Genomic DNA, 17,024 nt, shown 5'->3' on the forward strand with positions numbered 1-17,024 from the left:
GTGGGTGGCAGAGAACAAAAGGGATTTTCAAGACAGCCATTCCCTTGGAAATCCCACCCACAGCAGGATGTCAAGAGCTAACAGCTGTTCTCAGCTCTCTTGAGGCAACACATTATCATGCCTGGCAGGATAACTGGAATGATCCTGCATTCCCATCCCATGCCCATGCAGGTGTTGAGGTATTGCACCCCAGAGCAGGCATGGGAGAGTGTTCAATTGATTGAGAAGATTTGAGATTGATTGCCCATCTATTCTTCCTTCTTGCTATTGTTCCTGCCCACTCACCCTCAGGCATGGCTCAGCAAACCTTGCTGCTTAACCCCTGCAGCCTCGGGTCTGGCTTTCTGCTCCAGCCAGCACTGCTGAGCTCAGACCAAGATCTGCCAGACCCCATCTGATAGCTGCCAGCAGCCTCGAGGGTAGTTTAACAGCAGCACAAACACGGCAGGAGACCCCTCTGCCCCCAAATACTGTCCCAGCCTGTGTGTATATCCACCTTCACGCTGCCCAGTTGCCATTTTCCCTCCAACATCCACTTTTGGGAAGGGAGCAGCTCTGTCACGGTGTCATTACACCACCTACTGACATGTACTAACCATCACTTTCATTTTGGCTTCCCTAAATAACATCTATCCTCCCTATTGTTTTACCAGTTAATCATCATCAGTGTGGTGAAAAGCAGATACCAGTGGCTGCCCGTTTCTGCTCTGAAAGCCAACCCTTCTTTCCTATCTTTCAGTGAGTTATTTATCCACAAACCCTTATCTCATAGCACGACATCTGCAGGCCCAGTTTCCAAAGAGATCTTCGCTCCCAGAAGCCAGGTCTGGGATGCTGCCAGAGGGAGCTCACCCTGGACTCTGCAAACTCTAGGCTGCTAAAATCCAAAGCTACGTTTGGAAGCCCTACCTTGCATTTAGGGCACCAGAGGACCTGCCCTTCCAGGTTATACACTGGGAGGAGAAGAAATTCAGCTCTGCAGGGCACTGTGAGGCTTGGTGTGTGCACTGCTTGGAGGAGGAGGATGTAGGGCAGATCTCCACTGGGAGCAGGAGGCCCCAGCCAGCTCTGTGCTCTGTGTGGTCTGGGTCGGGGCTCAGCCCCACCAGCTGAGGTGCCCCTGTTTCAAAGTCACTGGGCTCATCTCTCCAGGAATTAATGGGTTGGCGTGAGCTGAGACAGCGACTCAGCCCACCTCCACCCTCCCCACCTGCTGCTGACTTTCCCTTTCTGCCTGCTAAGCGAGCACAGCTCTCTGCCTGCCTGCAGGTAGCACCTCGGTGGAGAGCTGTTCCCCGTTTGCATTTTCTGACATTCTCCCAAGTGTAACAGACTTGTCCATGAGGCAGAAAAGGGAGGAAAGACCATTTCAATACATCCCCTAAATCCCATTCCAGAAAAACAGCCTCGTCCAATGCAGAGGCAGCTGTCCCTTACCCTTGGCTCTGCCTGCTGCTGGCTGCCCCTGATGCACAACTCTGCTTTGCCCTAGGTTCAGCATCGCTGCCTTCACCAAGTACGACCCAGTGGCCCCTGCAGTGTCATTCACCACCTTTTCAGGTAAGATGGGTACATTATCTCACCGCTGCTCTGTCCTCTTCCCTACCTGGCTGTGCAGGTTGGAGAGAATTAACAACCAGCTAATGGCAAGCCAGAGGGAGCTCTTGGGCTGTAGTAAATATAATAAACAATGTAAATGTAGTCATTCACTGGCTCATATTTCTGTCCATCTTTCCTCTTTTTGATTCCAGCTGCTCAAGGTGTGGATGCAACTCCGCTCCCAATGCCAGTAATAGCTGGAATTGTCGTGGGATTTCTCTTGACACTCACAGCCATTTTCGCTCTGGTCTACTGGAAGCAGCTCAGGGCAAGGAGGTGAGGATGAGCCATCTCTTACCCAGCGGGTGCAGGCTGGGAATCTCAGCAAAACCCAGCATTAAATGCCAGGCCAGGAGGAAGAGGAGTGAGAGGGTGTAAAACGAGCTTTGGGGAAACCAGGACACCCACCAGCTGGAGCTGTGCCTGAGAGACAGAAAGCAAAAGCAGTAGGCAGAGGGGAGCTGATGTGAGCCTCCTGCTCACAGGTGCTCCAAGAGCCAGCAGCACACAGTACGCTTGCAGAATCAGCCCCTGCGCTGCAGGGAAGAGTAACAACTCCCATGTTTTGCTTCCAGATCACAGAAGAACAGCCTGCCCCAGGAAATGGTGACCTACAGCTTGAGGTGAGTGCTACTGGCTGGACTCTTCCCTCTCTACTTGCAAGGCAGGTGCCAGAGCCCTTCACCTACTTCCTTTCTCATGCTTTGACTCAGGAAAAGCTATGTGTCCTCTCCTTCCCATTACTTTTTAAAGCCTAGGCTTTCCCACATCCATCATTTATTGCCCATCTCCATTCCAAGCCAATGCAAGTGGGAAATGTATTGTCACCTTCTCTGCAAGGCTTCTGCAGTAGGAGAATATCCTCACCAACCTGAAATCCCTCCCAGTGTCTGAGCACTGCTCTGTTGGACTCGTTTCCCTGGGCAGTGCTGTGGGCTATAAACCACCCCCTGTGTGTGCATCCAGGTACCGCAGGTCTCGAGGCTGGGCTGTCTCTCTGGCTGCGTGGCTGGCCTGCCAGACCTCCCAAAAGCTAAGGCAAGTTTTCCTCTGGACTTCATTTCATGCAGAAATGTCCACCGGCCAATTCCCATACAGAACTTCAAGCAGTACTATGAGATGAAGACAGCAAGTGGTAACCACGCTTTTTTCCAGGAGTTTGAGGTGAGCTGAGACTCCTGCTAGAGATGGGACTTAATTTCCCCCTTAGACAGCTCTTTCAAATCCAGCCTGGCTGAAAGTCAGATGTCGTGTCCCGGCCGTTGGGTGCAGGAACAGTAAGCCACCTCCGTGGCCACTCCGCTGGGCAGTCCTGGAAGCCAAAGGCTGGATGGACCAAGTGATCAGGCAATTCCCTTCCTCAAAATATGGTTTGTTCAAGTTTTGGTAGAAATACGTGTTGTCTGTGACATGAGGTGAACGAGCACGGCCCATAGCTGCTGGTGTGCAAAGCTCAGGGCCCCAGACCTGGGCTGGAGGCAAGGCAGTGGAGCAGTATTGCAATGAGATCCGCCTGGAGGGTTTGGGAAAAGAGCCTGCAGCCAAAAGGATTCTGAGGGGCACTGTCAGAGCCACAGGATCAGGTTGTGAAATTCATCTCAGGCTACCTTCTCTAACGCCAATGTCTGTGAGCTCTGACTTGCTCTGCCTGACTAACTCCATGCCACAGGAGCTGAAGGAAGTTGGGAAGGAGCAGCCCAAGGTGGAGGCAGAGCTGCCAGCCAACGTCTCCAAGAACAGATACCCGCACGTGCTGCCCTGTAAGTGCTGCCTCCTGCTCCCAGGGGTGAGCCCCGCTCAGGGACGGGACCCAGTTGGGCACCACGGGGAGACCATGCATGTCCCAGAGCTTTGGGGAGTGCAGCAATAGCTGCTCCTTGGGGAGGAGAGCAACCAGCAGAGCACAGAGCCTTGCTGTTGGCTGCATACATGGGGCTGGAGGAGCTGCTGGGGCTTCTCATGGGGTGTAAACCAGATGAAATTGCAGCTGTGTCTCAGTGAAGGGCTGCCAGGGGTCCCACATGTATGTGGTCTCTTTCAGATGATCACTCTCGGGTCAAGTTGAGCCAGCTGGGGGAGGATCCACACACGGACTACATCAATGCCAACTTTGTGCCTGTGAGTGCCCGCTTGCCTTCCCCACGTAGAGGCACGGTCTCAGGACACCATCAGAGAACCCAGCCCGGACTGAGGCTGTGAGGGCCGGTGGACAAGAGCCACTGGAACCACAGCTGGCAGACTGGTGAGGTGTTGGGGTCGGGCAGAGATTCATGGTTGCTCTCTAGCAGAGGTTGATGGCGAACATTTGATGGCAAAGTGCTGTGAACGCAGAGTGAGCGAGTGTGGGGAGGCTGGCAAGGCTTTCTTCCTTCTTCTCGAGCACTGTCCTCTTTCCATCCCCTCCCAGCTTACTGCCCCGTCTGTCTGTCTGCTCTTTCTCCTTCTGGTCTGTGCAGCTGCATTTGAACAACCCCGGAGCTGTGCCAGCATCCCCCACCCGGGAGTTTTCCCCAGGTAACAGGCAGGGCACGCAGCATGCTGTGGGAATCCGCGGGGCATGCGTGTGCCAACGGGACAAAGGCAGAGAAGCTTGGGACCTCGCATGCTCACCCTACCTCCAGCACTGGCTGAAGAGCTCAAGGAAGACCCAGATTTGTCTTTCCCTGGTTAGGCTGAACGAGGAACTGCTTGGAGGGAAGTGGAGGGTCACGTCCCTGTTCCAAAGAAGTAGAGCACGTGCTGGGCAGCATATTTCCTGTGCAGTCAGCTTCTTCTGAAGCTTCTGCTGAAGTCAGCTGCCCAGGAAGCTGTGCTCACACGGGCTGAGGGCATCTCTCCATCTACAAGAAAGGCAGATTAAGGACTGACTTGGTCCCAGGGCTGCATCCGCCGCCCTAGGGAACTTGCCAACTCCTCCTCTCTGGCTCTTGTTCAGGGCTACACATCCCAGCAGGAGTTCATTGCCACCCAGGGGCCCCTGAAAAAAACAATAGAGGACTTCTGGAGGCTGGTGTGGGAGCAGAACGTCTGCAACATCATCATGCTGACAGTGTGCATGGAGAACGGGCGGGTAGGTGTGCACCGCCACACTCAGCCGAGCCGGCACCTGTCTGTGGTTGCTGAGCCTGGGGCTGGGTTTGGGCGCTCTGCTGCTCCCTGTGCACGTGCAGCTTCCCCAAAAAGCAGCTTGGGTGGAAGAGGAGGATGTGTGCAGCTCTGCGTTAGCTCGGCGCACGGAGGGGCAGAAGTAGAGCTTAGCAGGACCCCAGCTCCCCTCACCCAGGTAGTTCGGCAGCATCTGAAGTTATTGCTTCAGGATGAGGTGCCTCATTTAGACCTGCTCCATTCCCCATGGGTGATGAGACCTGCACAGGTCCTTTCCTCAGTAGGAGCCAAGGGGAGGTGGAGGAGAGCTGTGCAAAGCTCCTGGTGTGAGGAGCAACCCCCTGTTGTCTCCAACAGATCTGCCCCAGCTCCCCACACACCTCCAGGTGCTCCCAGGGAGATGCGATGTCACCCCGGCGGGCAGGCTAGGCCTCCCTGTGACCCTGTCCTACCTGTGCCCTAGGTCCTCTGTGATCATTACTGGCCCTCCGAATCCGCCCCAGTCTCCTACGGGCAGGTGCGGGTCCACCTGCTGGCGCAGAGCAGCTCGGACGAGTGGACCATGCGTGAGTTCAAGCTGTGGCACGTGAGTAAGGACCTGGGGCCCCATCGAGGGCTGTGGGTCTGCACGGGATACAGCGGGGTTTCGCCTCAGTGGTGGTGGCAGAATCTCCTTTCTATGCCAGTAACGGGGTTCAAAGAAGACCAAGCCCCTCTGGGGAGCAATGTGCCACCTCAGGCTCGGTGACACGGACATATCCAATGCACATCGTGCCTCCTGCCCGCCCTTGCTCCTTCCTTCCCACTGCACTCATATCCCTGCTATGGGACTTGGCCTGCAGCTTCAAGGACGCGTTTCAGGGCAGGGGAAGGCAGCTGTGCTCCCTGCAACTTCCACCTTGCCATGTCAGGGAGCTGTGGGGACAGGACAGGGCAGCAGAAGCCACCAGATAGTGGGGTGGATGTGATGTGGGCTGTCCCCATACATGAGCTGGGGTCCGTGGGTGCTCCTGGGGCTGCGGGGTGCATGCTGATGATCTGTGTCATCGACCCTTTTTCAGGAGGGCCTCCGGGCAGAGCGGCACGTGTCCCACCTGCACTACACAGCCTGGCCCGACCACGGCATCCCAGAGTCCACGACGTCCATTATGGCCTTCAGGGAGCTGGTCCGGGAGCGCATCCAGAGCGCCAAGGACGCGGGGCCGACCCTCGTGCACTGCAGGCAAGGCGCAGCACTGCGGGGACAGCAGGGGGGGACCAGGGACATCCTGGTGCATGAGGTGGGAGGGAAGGCAGCATCCAGGGCATGCATGGGCTGCAGAAAGTCTCTTTGCTTGGGCACTGGGGATGGCAGGGCTGCGGGCAGCCTGTCATCCAGTCTGGTTTGGAGAGGGACTCTTTATCAGGGAGTGTAGCAGTAGGACAAGGGATAATGGTTTTAAATTAAAAGATTTAGGTAGATTTAGATTAGACGTTAGAAAGAAAGTCTTTACTATGAGGGGGGTGAGGCCCTGGCACTGGCTGCCCAGAGGAGCTGTGGGTGTCCCATCCCCATGGCAGTGCCCAAGGCCAGGCTGGATGGGATTTGGGCAGCCTGGGCTGTCGGCAGATGTAATTAGATGAGCTTTAAGGTCCCTTCAAACCCAACCATTCCACGATTCTGTGATTCCCAGGGGATGCTCAGCACTCCCAGGGCAGTCTCAATGGCCCCACAGCCCCTCAGTCTTTGCTGGTGCCCCCAGGGCGAGACATGCCTAGTGTTGGGGGGGAGCTCATCAGCTGCAGGGTCAGGCAATGCTTAAACCTTTCTGTCTGTGCTCCCAGTGCTGGGGTGGGCCGCAGCGGTACCTTCATCGCCTTGGACCGGCTGCTACAGCAGATGAAGCAGGAGAAGGTGGTGGACACCTTCGGCGTGGTTTACACCTTGCGGATGAACCGCTACCAGATGATTCAGACGCTGGTAAGAGCTCTGCTCTCTCTTCCCCCAGGCCCACTGCTTTGTGGCATAAAAACCATCAGGGCTGGCAGACAGATGTGCTGGTGGACTGGTCCCAGCACCCCAACTGGTCCCCAGCCTGTGGCTGTATCGTGGTGCTGCTCAAAGCAGGGCCAGCTCAACTGGAGTGGAAATTGCCCTTCTGTGGGGATCTCCAGCAGCTTCTTGGCTTGCCAGACCCACAGCAGCAGTGGGACATACCCTGCCTACTGGGTACCATACCCCCTTTTATGTTGTCTGCACAGTGCAGGATTGCTCTACATTGTTCTCTGCCTTTGTCTTCCAGTCCCAGTATATTTTCCTGCACAGCTGTATCCTGGACAAGATCTTGGAGGAACCACTCCTGGGTTTATCAGGGACAGAGACGTAAGGGCCTGCTGCATTTCACCTGCCCCTTCCCCCCCAACCCCTAACCCACAGCCCCTCCAGGCAGCACGCTGGGACCTGAGCTCAGTCTGGGCCTTGATCCCAGGACAGGAGGGCAGGGAGGCCCCACCAGCCATCCCACCCAGCATTTTGAGGGGGGTCAGCCTGGGGCTGGTTGCTCCTTGCAGCACAGGGAGCCCAGTCTAGAGCAGTGTGGGGCACAGGGCACACTGCGAGGGCTTGGGGGACCACGTCCTCCTTCCCCCCAGTGTCAGTCTCAGGAGCTGTGCCAAAATACTGCAGAGCTACCGGGGGTGGGAGCAGGTCAGGGCTTTGCCCCCCTACCCTGTTTCTGAGCCTACTTCTGGAGGTGACCTATTTATCTGTATGGCCAAATTCTATCCTACCTCATTCAAAAGAGGATGCCCTTGCCTATGCTGTGTCTTGGCAATGGGCTCTGGGCTGTGCTACAGCTGAGACCCATCAGAAAGGGGCTGGAGAGCCACAAGAGGGGTGGAGGTATGCCCACAGCCCTGCCCAGCTCCTTTGGACACAGCCTGGCTAATTCTGCACTTGTTCAGCCTCCCCCTTACCACCAGTTTCTCTCCCCAGGTCCTGCCCCATCCCACTGAAAAGCTTTGCACAGCACTATGCCCAGAACGCAGCCAAGTCCAACATGGGCTTCCTGAGGGAGTACGAGGTGAGCACTGTCCTGGGCAAGGTGCGGGGAGCCCTGCCACGGCCACACACACCGTGGGGGCCTGGGGAGCATTAACAGCTGCTCAGACTGGGGGACACCCTAAAAATCCCTCCTCAGTGGGTCCCATACCCCAGTTTCTCTGTGCCTGGCTCTCCTGGCAGCGTTCCCCTCTCCATGGCACTGCGTCCCCAGCTCCCTCACATGTCCTGCACCGAGCAGGATCCGTCCATGACCCCTCCTTCCCAGACCCTACACACGGTAGGGACCTACAGAGAGATGCAGACAGCGTGGAGCAGACCTGGCAGCCCACCCCACTGAGCCTTGGCTGGGTGGTCCCATAGCTTACCTGCCTCTGCATGGGCAGCTGTAAGCACCCTGCTGCTGAGGCTGGGCACCCTCAGGAGTCTCCAGACCTTCCTGAACCTCCTCTGCTCACCGCTTCCACCTCTCTCTTTCACTCAGACCCTCCTCGAGGTTGTCAAGGAGGAAGCCAGCTCTGCAACACCATCTTCAGGCAACCAGCAGACACGGCCCTCAGCCAGCATCCTGCCATGTAAGTGCTCTCACACCTTGCACCCTCTCACCATGCCTCACAGTGCAAAAAAGCTTTCTGACACTCTGGAGTGGGTCCACCAGAAGGCTACCGAGGTGGCTGGGGGCTGGAGCATGTGTTGTATGGGACTGAGGTTGGGGAGGAGGTTGTTCAGCCTCGAGGAGAGAAAGCAAAAGGGAGATCACATTGCTGCCTTCACTTGCCTGCTGGGAGGGCACAGAGAAGATGCAGTCCCTCCAGGTGCTCCATGGAAGGACAAGAGGCAACAGGGATAATTTGGAAGACACGGGGTATTCCAGCTCAGTACAAGGGAAAAAAATCCCATGAAGATGGCCAAAAACTGGAGCAGGGGCCCAGAGTGTCTGCAGCATCTCCATCCTTAGAGATGTGCAGATCTCCACTGGACAAGACACCGAGCAAGCTGCATGCACTGCATGCACCTGCCTGGAGAAGGGAATTGGGATAGAAAAGGATCAGTGGTTCCAGGAGAAGCTCTGAGGCTGTGTTTTGAGGACCAGCATCTGCAAGCTGTACAAGAGCATGGCAGAGAGGGGATCTTGGCGGAGAGGTGTCGAATGGGGGACTGGAGCTGTGTGGCTGCTTGCAGGAGCTGTGCGAGCGTGAGGCTGCCCTGGCTCCCTCCATCACCCACATCTCTTGCAGATGATCGCTCCAGGGTGAAGTTCTCCCTGCTGGACCAGGGCCCTTTCTCGGGTCTCCTGCAGGCGTGGCGCATCCCGGTGAGTTGTTCTCCCCCTGCAGCAGGCGGTGCTCCCCTCCCCTGCTCCCCACCGCTGTTGTGACCCTGAGTGAGGTGCTCTCGTGGACCAGAGGGGTCTGTGGGGATGGAGGATGAGTCTTGCCTCCCTCCTGGGGCTCTGCCCAGTTTGGGCTGTCCCCATTTCCCTCCCTTGGGGCTTCCTCCTCTCCCCTTTCCCCCTGATGTGCTGAACTTCCTTTCTTTTCCTGGCCTCTCCCTCAATTGCCCAGGCTGCCCAGGTTCCTGTGCCACCTTCTCCAGCTGGAGAGTGATGTTCTCATTCCCCACCCAGGGCTGCAGCTCCGGCAGAGACTACCTGGCTGTGCAGGGACCTGACAAGCTGACCATGGAGGACTTCTGGACCCTGGTGTGGGAGCAGGACGTTCACACCATCCTAACGCTTCTGCCGTGGCAGGAGAAGGGGGAGGTAAGACACCGTGCCCGCCTGCTCCTTGACAGAACAGGGATCTGTTTAACAGAGCTGGAAGCCAGAGGAGCTCCAAAACTTGGGCTGTCTTTTCTGAAGGGGTGCTTCTTTTATCCTGAAGCCTACAGCATAGCCAGCGTGGCTGATGCTGAACTTTTCCTCTTTCAAAATGCTCCCACAGCCTGTCACAGGAGGGAGGCTCTTTGCTGCCCACCATCAGATCCTTGGTCTCTTAAAGCTGCATCCCCAGGGCACCCACAGACAGCAGCTCCTGACTCTGTCCAGCTGAGCTGGAGAGAATTTGCTGAGCAGAGTCCCACTGCCAAACACCTCTGTGCTAAAAGGAAACCTGGCTGCTGTCCACTGTTTTTTCCAAAAACTCCTCTGGGTTTCAGCTGGGGGATGAACTGGCATGGAGGGATATTTGGGGAGGTCAGCCCAGCTCCACCACAGCCCCTTGAGATGGTGAATGGTCTGAAGCACGGCCACCACCAACATGAAGCCAAACTTCTTGTGCACAGGTCCCAGCTGACGCGTGCTGGCCCCTGGAAGGAGACTCCCTCTGCACAAAGATGCTGACCATCCAGTGCGGCACCGAGAAGCCTGTTTCGGGATGGAGGTGTACCCAGCTCAAAGTGAAACACGTATGTGTCCTCTGTGGGGTTTCCCCACTGCTAACCAACGGGTCTGGAGGGGCAGGGGCTGAGAGGTCTGCGGAGACTTGGCTGAGCTTCTGGAGCGGAGTGCCAGCAGCCTGTGAATGCAAGAGGGAGTCTCGATTGCAGCCTGCAGAAGGACTTCTGCCGGGAGGTGCATGGGAGAGGCCATGGAGGCTTCCCCAGCCCTTACCAAAAGATCAGGGGAAGGGGAACAATTCCCCTGGGCACAGTACCCACGGTGCAGGCGATGAGCAGTGCCCCAGAGGGGACTCCTCGGACAGAGTTACAGAAGTCCAAGAAAGCATCTGACAGCCTAAGGACCCAACATCTGGGGCTCCTCTGCCTCCAAACTCACCCATCCCTCCCCAACAGCCCTGTCAGCTCTTTGTGTCTCCCCAGGAGAAGAAAGGAAAGGAGAGGCAGGTGCAGCAGTTCCTGTACACGCTGTGGAGCAGCACGAAGCAGCCGGATGCCCAGGGGCTGGCGGAGCTCCTCGCTGCAGTCAGACGGTGCGCGCCCAGCCGCAAGAGAGCCGCTCCCCTCCTTCTGCACTGCAGGTACATGGAATTGTAGAACCGGGTTGGAAGGGACCTTACAGATCAGTCCGATCCCCTGCCATGGGCAGGGACCCCTCTCACCAGCACAGGCTCCTCCAAGCCCCATCCAGCCTGGCCTGGCAGCTCCTAGGAGCAGGTACCCACAGCACCTTGGCATAGCCACCAGTGAGTCTGTGCCCCCCACCAACACCCTCAGCATTCTGGGGCATTTTGAGAGTCCATAAGAGCCAGGGAAGCTCACACGAAGCCAGGCACACAGGATAAGGAAGGCAAACAGGGCTGGGCCAGGGGCAAGCACAGATGGAGCAGGTACTCCTGGGCTGTGGTGCCCACGACACCCCTGGGCTGGCTGCTGGGACCCTGGGAGCAGCCCTGACCTCCTCTGCTTGTGGCCAGAGACAGCAGTAGACCACACGTTAGCAGGGCTGACCCAGATGAGGGATGCACAGCTCGGCAGGGCAGGGTGGGCTGTGCCTCCAGGCTCCTTCGGTGCCACTTTTGGGACCACCGGTCAGTGCAGAGCTCCCTGCCACCCTCATCAGTGCTCACAGCCCCCCCTGCCCCACCAGAGCCAGCTGCTGTGTGTTTCTCATGGTGCCTCTCACCTCTTGGCCTGGTGCCTGCAGTTACCCCCCATTGTCCCTTGCAGCGGTGGCGTGAGCCAAATGGGGACGCTGATCTCCCTGGATTGCCTCTTGCACCAGCTGAAAACAGAGCGGGTCCTGGATGTCTACGGGGTGACCCTCCAGCTGACGAGAAGCTGCTGCCTCATGACCCCCACGCTGGTAGGTGGCAAGGAGGGAGGGCAGCGGGCTGGGCAGGATGGGACATCGGTGCCGAGCTGTCCCCAGGGTCCCACACCCTCAGTCCCCGCACAGAGCTGTCAGCACAGACACCTGCAATCTGTTTTTTTCTGCCACGTTCCCACTTTCCTGCCTGTCACCAGGGCCGGGGTTACCTCTGAGGAGGTTGGTGGGACACCCTGCTGTGTTTCCAGCTGCCCTGCAGCCATGCGAGCCACAGGGCTGGGGCACTGATGGTGCTGCAGCTGTGCCGTGCCGTGCCAAGCCGTGCCGTGCCATGCCAGCCCAGTCTCCCAGCCCCACGTGTGCCATTCCTGATGGGTGCTGCTGGCACAGGTGCCCTCTGGTAGCTTTTCCTTTTGCTGCAGCCGCTGTGTGCGCTGCTGCAGCATCCCTGGAAACCCTCCCCACGGGGGGCGGCAGAACTGGGGCAGATCTCTCCAGGGCTTCCCAGCTGCAGAGCCGCCTGTGACCGGCTAATCACATTCTTAATTAATGTGAACCATGCGCTTGGTGGGAGCCGGAGGAGGGCAAGGCCTCCGCTGCCCCAGCCTCAGAGCTCCTTTGTATTTCAGCTGTGCTCTCGCCGTGAGGAGACACAATGTGCCCATAAACACGCAGCAAGCGCCCGTCAAATGCCGCTGCCCCACGGTGCGGGGGCAGCAGAGGCAGCAGCCTCTCCACCTTGCTGCGGGCAGTGTTTGTTCCGATCCCAGCACGCCCTGTTCTGGCCTCCAGCCCCGTGCCAGCCTCCTCCGTCACCATGGGGTCCGCCAGGACGCTGCCTTTCTCTCCAGTGGGGGCACGCCGCTGTCACGCCAGGGCATCGGCTGATGTGGTTGGGTTTAGAAGCCAAACAAGGGGGAAAATGAACCTTTGAGTGGTTGCCCCATGGGTGTTGGAGCACCCTCAGCCCCAGCGCGGTGCGGGTCCCTGGGGATGTGCCCCTGCCTTTCGCCAGGCAGCGAGTGTGCCTGGTCTGAAGTCAGCACAGAGTTGTCGCTCCGGATTTCACAATTGGGCCAGGCTCATTGAAAACATGCTCTGGTGACCTGGAATCGCAGCCATTGTGTGATCTGTGGCTTTCCTGGTCGTGCAGTGGGACTAAACCCACCGCCGGCGGGGAGGGAGGCTCCTCGTGACTTGCAGCTCAGCCAGCGCATTAGCGAGCTGCTCGGGGGCCCCTCTGTCAGGTCCCTAATCCCCCTTTCTGGCTACCATGTGATTGCAGCCCACATTTGCTGGCCAGCCCTGGCCTTCAGCGTGAGCACTGAGCACAGCCTGACTTACCTTTCCCGGAGCCCTGCCAGGGGTCGGTCCCCAACCAGCCCTGCATGCCCAGCACCTTCGCCCCAGGGCGCTTTGGAGCCTGGCGTTGTGTTGGAGCAGTCTGGTGTTTGTGCAGAGCATTTACCAAACCTGCAAAGGAACAGAGCTCTCTGGACCAGCTAGGTGCTGACAGATCATTTTGCTGATCTTAAAAACAGAACAATAATGTAACTGGACTAAAATGACCCAGGCTGGGCGCTTGCAGAGATCTACCCTGGTCAGCCCTTCAGTCCGTTTTGTTGGGACAGCCACCGAGGGACACTCCTGCCCATAGGTCTTCCCTCCTGGTCGCAGGTGACTGCCAGACCTTGTGCACACCACAGAGCTCTCCCCAGTGCTGCCCTGCAGCAGCGCCGGAGTGGCTCTGCAGCCATGGTTTGGGTGCAAACCCTGCGGCACATCCAAAAGCCACAGCTGTGCAGATTGAGGAGGTCAGGTGCTGTCATTCCTCTCACACCTCAGTGCAATTTGCCTTCAGGTTTTATGAGTGGGGATGATGAAGCAGAAGGAAACAAATATGGTGTAAGTGCAGCTCCAGGCCTCATTCTTCCTTTCTGGGCAGATCTGGTGACACAGGACAAACGTGGACCTCTTGGGACAGGGAATCCTGCTCTGCCATCAGGCAGTGCTGGCTAATACTCCATCACAAAGTAATTGTGGGGCTTTAGAGGCAAATTGCAGAGCTAATTCTCATCAGAGACCTGATTCCAGAACCCCTTTCTCTTTCTCAGGACCAGTACATGTTCCTCTACACCTGCATGCGGGACATCATCGCTCAGAAGCAGCCATGACACCACTTGGCACAGCCCGGCACCGTCCTGCCCTCCACCCCTGCAGGGTCCTGGCCGGAGCCAGGAGCTGGGGTGAGAGCCCAGCAGGGGTCCTGCAGCGAGAGGGGACCCACCCCGGTGCCACCACCACCACCACCGTGTCCTGCATGGTGTCCGCAGAGACTTGGGGTCTCCTGAGCAGACTGGGGCAGCATTGTCCTGCCCTGCTGCAGCCCCTCGGTGCAGACACGGCCAGGGGCTGGGTGGGATGCTCCTTGGTTTGGCCACTTTGCTGGGATTCCTGGTGTCTGGAAGGTTTGTTAACCCAACTGCACTCAGCACCGGAGGGGCTGCCCGTGTGCACGGGGCGTGCTGAGGTCTCCAGCTCTGCTGTGGGCAGTGGGAACAGGCTCGTGGCGGCTGACGGATCAGCATTAGGTACAAACAATAAACAGCCCTAGGAAGGAGAGTGCTTGTAAGGGTGGGTTTGCTTTCCTGGGGTCCTGGTGAGGCCCAGACTTTCCCCTCCTGCAGCACGGCACCCATTCCCAAAAGGGAACCGGTGTCCCTGGCCAAGTGGGCCACAGGCAATGGACCAGGTGCCCTTGGCCAGCCCAGGCACTGCTGCCCATGGCCCACAGCAGCTTCTGCTTGCTCTCATCTGCTCCTGGTACCGAGCAGGTTTTACCACTTTACCACTGCTTTTGGCTGGGTGACAGCATACCGAGAGCTCTCCAGGAGGATGTGTGAACACTGTCAACATAAAAAAGGACCACGAAGCTCTGAGGATACGCATATGTGCACAAGACGATTTATGATGTTATCTTGGCAAGATATCCTGCTCATACTGCAGGAGTCACGTCTCACCACGGTGTTTGATCCCCAAGCCTGTCAGCAGGGTTGGTGATGTCCCGCTATTTACTATTCATGAGGGTGTGCACAGTTCATAGCAGCAGCCACCTGCTGTGTTCTTTGGGAGAACACCAGTGTGTGCTGGAGGCCTGACATAAAGCAAACAAGCTGCAGTCTGGTCCAGAGAGTAAAGTCCCTGGCTTCTGCCGAGTCTTACATGTAGGTTGATGACAAGATGCGATGAAACAAACCTGGATCGACCCCCAGCATTTCCCTGCTGGTGATGTTGGGCACAACCGGTGGTTCTCCTTGGCTCGGTGTGGCCTTGGAGTTCCGGATGCTGAGGATGGTTAAGTCTCAAGGGTGTGTGCAGCTTTGAGCTTTAGCCTGCTATACTGTTTGAAGTCTGCAAGCTCCATTTAATGACAAGGAGCATCCCCATTTGTGTGCCCCAGCGTGCTTTATTGTGTGTTAAACACCTAATGCCAGTCCAGAAGACCTCAAGAACATCTGTGGAGCCCCCTGAGCTGGAAAGTGGGGCCAAACCCCAGTTAGAGTGCAGATCTGGTACAGGAGCCACTGACATGGAACAGGTTATAAGAAAAACCCTTGTGAGGGGCACAGAAGCAGGATCCCTTGGGGGCATAGCTCTCTACAGCCTGGCAGCCAGTGTGTGCAGCTCGTGTGCCCACCCCAGGCTGGTGGCCCCTTGGCTCTGCATCACCTCCAAGGTTAAGGAGGGGCAGGAGCTCCCCGTCCTCCCTTTCCTATTTTTCTGCAATCAGAGCTACCCTGCGGCTTGCAGAGTCATTCTGCCCGGGGCTTTGCTCAAAGCCATATTCCCCGTGGAGAGGGACTGGCTCTGGCTGTACCGCTTGTGGCAGCGGAGAGGCCAAAGGCCTCATTTTGGGGCTGCTTTCCCAGGGCCTGCTTTGGGCACTTGCTTTCTGTGGCGAGGAGCAGCACATCCCTGCAGGTCAGCCACCCCGTGCCACTCTCAGGAGCAGGGCAGGGTGAGCTCTGCTGGCACCTGCCCCACGCCACCTCCCACCCGGCGGGGCTCAGTGCAGCATAGCTCCATCCATCAGCCCTGCCAGCTGGGCTGTGGCACCAGGACCTTCCTACAGCCCCTTGGGGAACGCTCGTGGGTCTCCTGTGTGCCTGTGCACAGAGGTGGCAGTCCCAGCACCCAGGGCATGGGGACACGGCGAGGCAGGGCTGATGCACCGCCCTGGGGCCTGTTGCACTTTGTTACAGGTGTGCTGGCTCCAAGATGCAAAGAAGCGAGTGAAAGCCACGTTGGGGGAGAGGCTGCTGCCTGCAGAGCTTCCAGAAATCCAGGAGCAAGTGATCCCACAGCCCTCACATCTGGCTAGCACGACGCAGAGCTCGCACTGAGCCAAAATGAACCTGCAGACGGCTGCAGCCAGCGCACAGGGCTGCAAAGGGACCTCATCACCAACGGGACAGGCAGGTCGCAGGGAACCATCCCACACGTTTCACCCCATGGGTTCGGTCTGGTTGCAAATGTGGCACAGCCCTCTGCCCCGTGCCTCGTGTCCCGTCCAGCAGGAGGCCGACCCGGTGGCGGTGACGAATTTACGACCTCCCACCCACTGCTGCAGCGGAGGCTGGAGCCACAGATGCTTGCAGAGGGTGTCGTGGGAGCTGCGGTTTGGATGAATAATTTTCCAGCCCTGCAGCTCAGAGCCACGAAACCCAGAGGGGGAGAGAGAGACAACAAGACAGTAAAACAAAACAAGCCTCCAGCTCTGGCCGCCCAGCGTGTTCTGGACCGAGCCGTGTTGTTCTTCGTACCGAGCCTGCCCCAGCCTGGCAGCATCCAGCCACCACCCTGCTCCACCAGCCTCTGTGCAGAGGCTGAGACCCTGCAGATGAGCAGGGCCGAGGCTGTTTGGGACCCTTCCCTGCTCCCTGGACCGAGAGAGGAGAGCAGGGCCACCCGCCCCATGCATCTCCTGGGGACCCACAGCTATGGAAGCTGGGGTTCTGCAGCTCCTTGGTCCCATTTCTCCGTTCACTGCTGCTGCTGCTCTGCCTTAGGCTCTCCCCTGTCCCCTGCTCTCCCCTCAGGGCACAGAGAGTCCCGTGGCATCTTCCCCCAGCACACCAACAGCTCCCACCCCAGGGAGCCCAAGCTGAGCACCTCCATGAAATGAGGGACCTGGCTTCAGGTTGTAGCTGCCCCATCTACCCGTGCCGTGGGGATGCCCGCTGCTCTTTCCCTTTCCACCTGAGCCACACCAGCATCACCGAGCACCAGGGCTGCAGCTCATCCCTTCCCAGGATCTATCTCCAGCATCCTCTCCCATCAGCAGCTGCCCTCCCTCACAGCCAGGCGAGAGCAGCCAGCACCCTCGTGCTCTGCAGCAGGGATGGTTTTCCCCAGAGATCGACGGCTAAACTAAGATTCTGCTAGGGTGAATCCCGAACCCCCTAAAATAACAGAGGAAGAACTTCGTTAGCCTGGAAACTTCGACAACTCTAACAAGCCTTGGCAGCCTCAGAGCACAGCCCAGAGCTTGTC

At 57.9% G+C, this 17,024-nt stretch overlaps 1 protein-coding gene across 1 annotated transcript in view; it reads left to right on the forward strand.

The window, feature by feature from the left end:
* The window catches only part of LOC116498745 (receptor-type tyrosine-protein phosphatase V-like), a 32,133-nt gene extending 18,040 nt beyond the window's left edge, over nt 1–14,093 (forward strand). Inside the window, exons 21-39 of the mRNA XM_032203142.1 lie at nt 1,493–1,560; nt 1,752–1,875; nt 2,175–2,222; nt 2,670–2,763; nt 3,269–3,359; nt 3,641–3,717; nt 4,535–4,669; nt 5,168–5,290; nt 5,766–5,926; nt 6,529–6,664; nt 6,987–7,066; nt 7,679–7,766; nt 8,229–8,319; nt 8,983–9,059; nt 9,372–9,506; nt 10,028–10,150; nt 10,565–10,722; nt 11,372–11,507; nt 13,586–14,093. Coding sequence (XP_032059033.1) covers nt 1,493–1,560; nt 1,752–1,875; nt 2,175–2,222; nt 2,670–2,763; nt 3,269–3,359; nt 3,641–3,717; nt 4,535–4,669; nt 5,168–5,290; nt 5,766–5,926; nt 6,529–6,664; nt 6,987–7,066; nt 7,679–7,766; nt 8,229–8,319; nt 8,983–9,059; nt 9,372–9,506; nt 10,028–10,150; nt 10,565–10,722; nt 11,372–11,507; nt 13,586–13,645 — 2,005 coding nt within the window. The 3' untranslated portion in view covers nt 13,646–14,093. The remainder of the gene's footprint in view (nt 1–1,492; nt 1,561–1,751; nt 1,876–2,174; nt 2,223–2,669; nt 2,764–3,268; nt 3,360–3,640; nt 3,718–4,534; nt 4,670–5,167; nt 5,291–5,765; nt 5,927–6,528; nt 6,665–6,986; nt 7,067–7,678; nt 7,767–8,228; nt 8,320–8,982; nt 9,060–9,371; nt 9,507–10,027; nt 10,151–10,564; nt 10,723–11,371; nt 11,508–13,585) is intronic.
* Nucleotides 14,094–17,024: the final 2,931 nt, after the last annotated feature.

This window comes from Aythya fuligula, chromosome 25, assembly GCF_009819795.1.
Source record: "Aythya fuligula isolate bAytFul2 chromosome 25, bAytFul2.pri, whole genome shotgun sequence".
In the NCBI taxonomy this organism is placed as follows: domain Eukaryota; kingdom Metazoa; phylum Chordata; class Aves; order Anseriformes; family Anatidae; genus Aythya; species Aythya fuligula.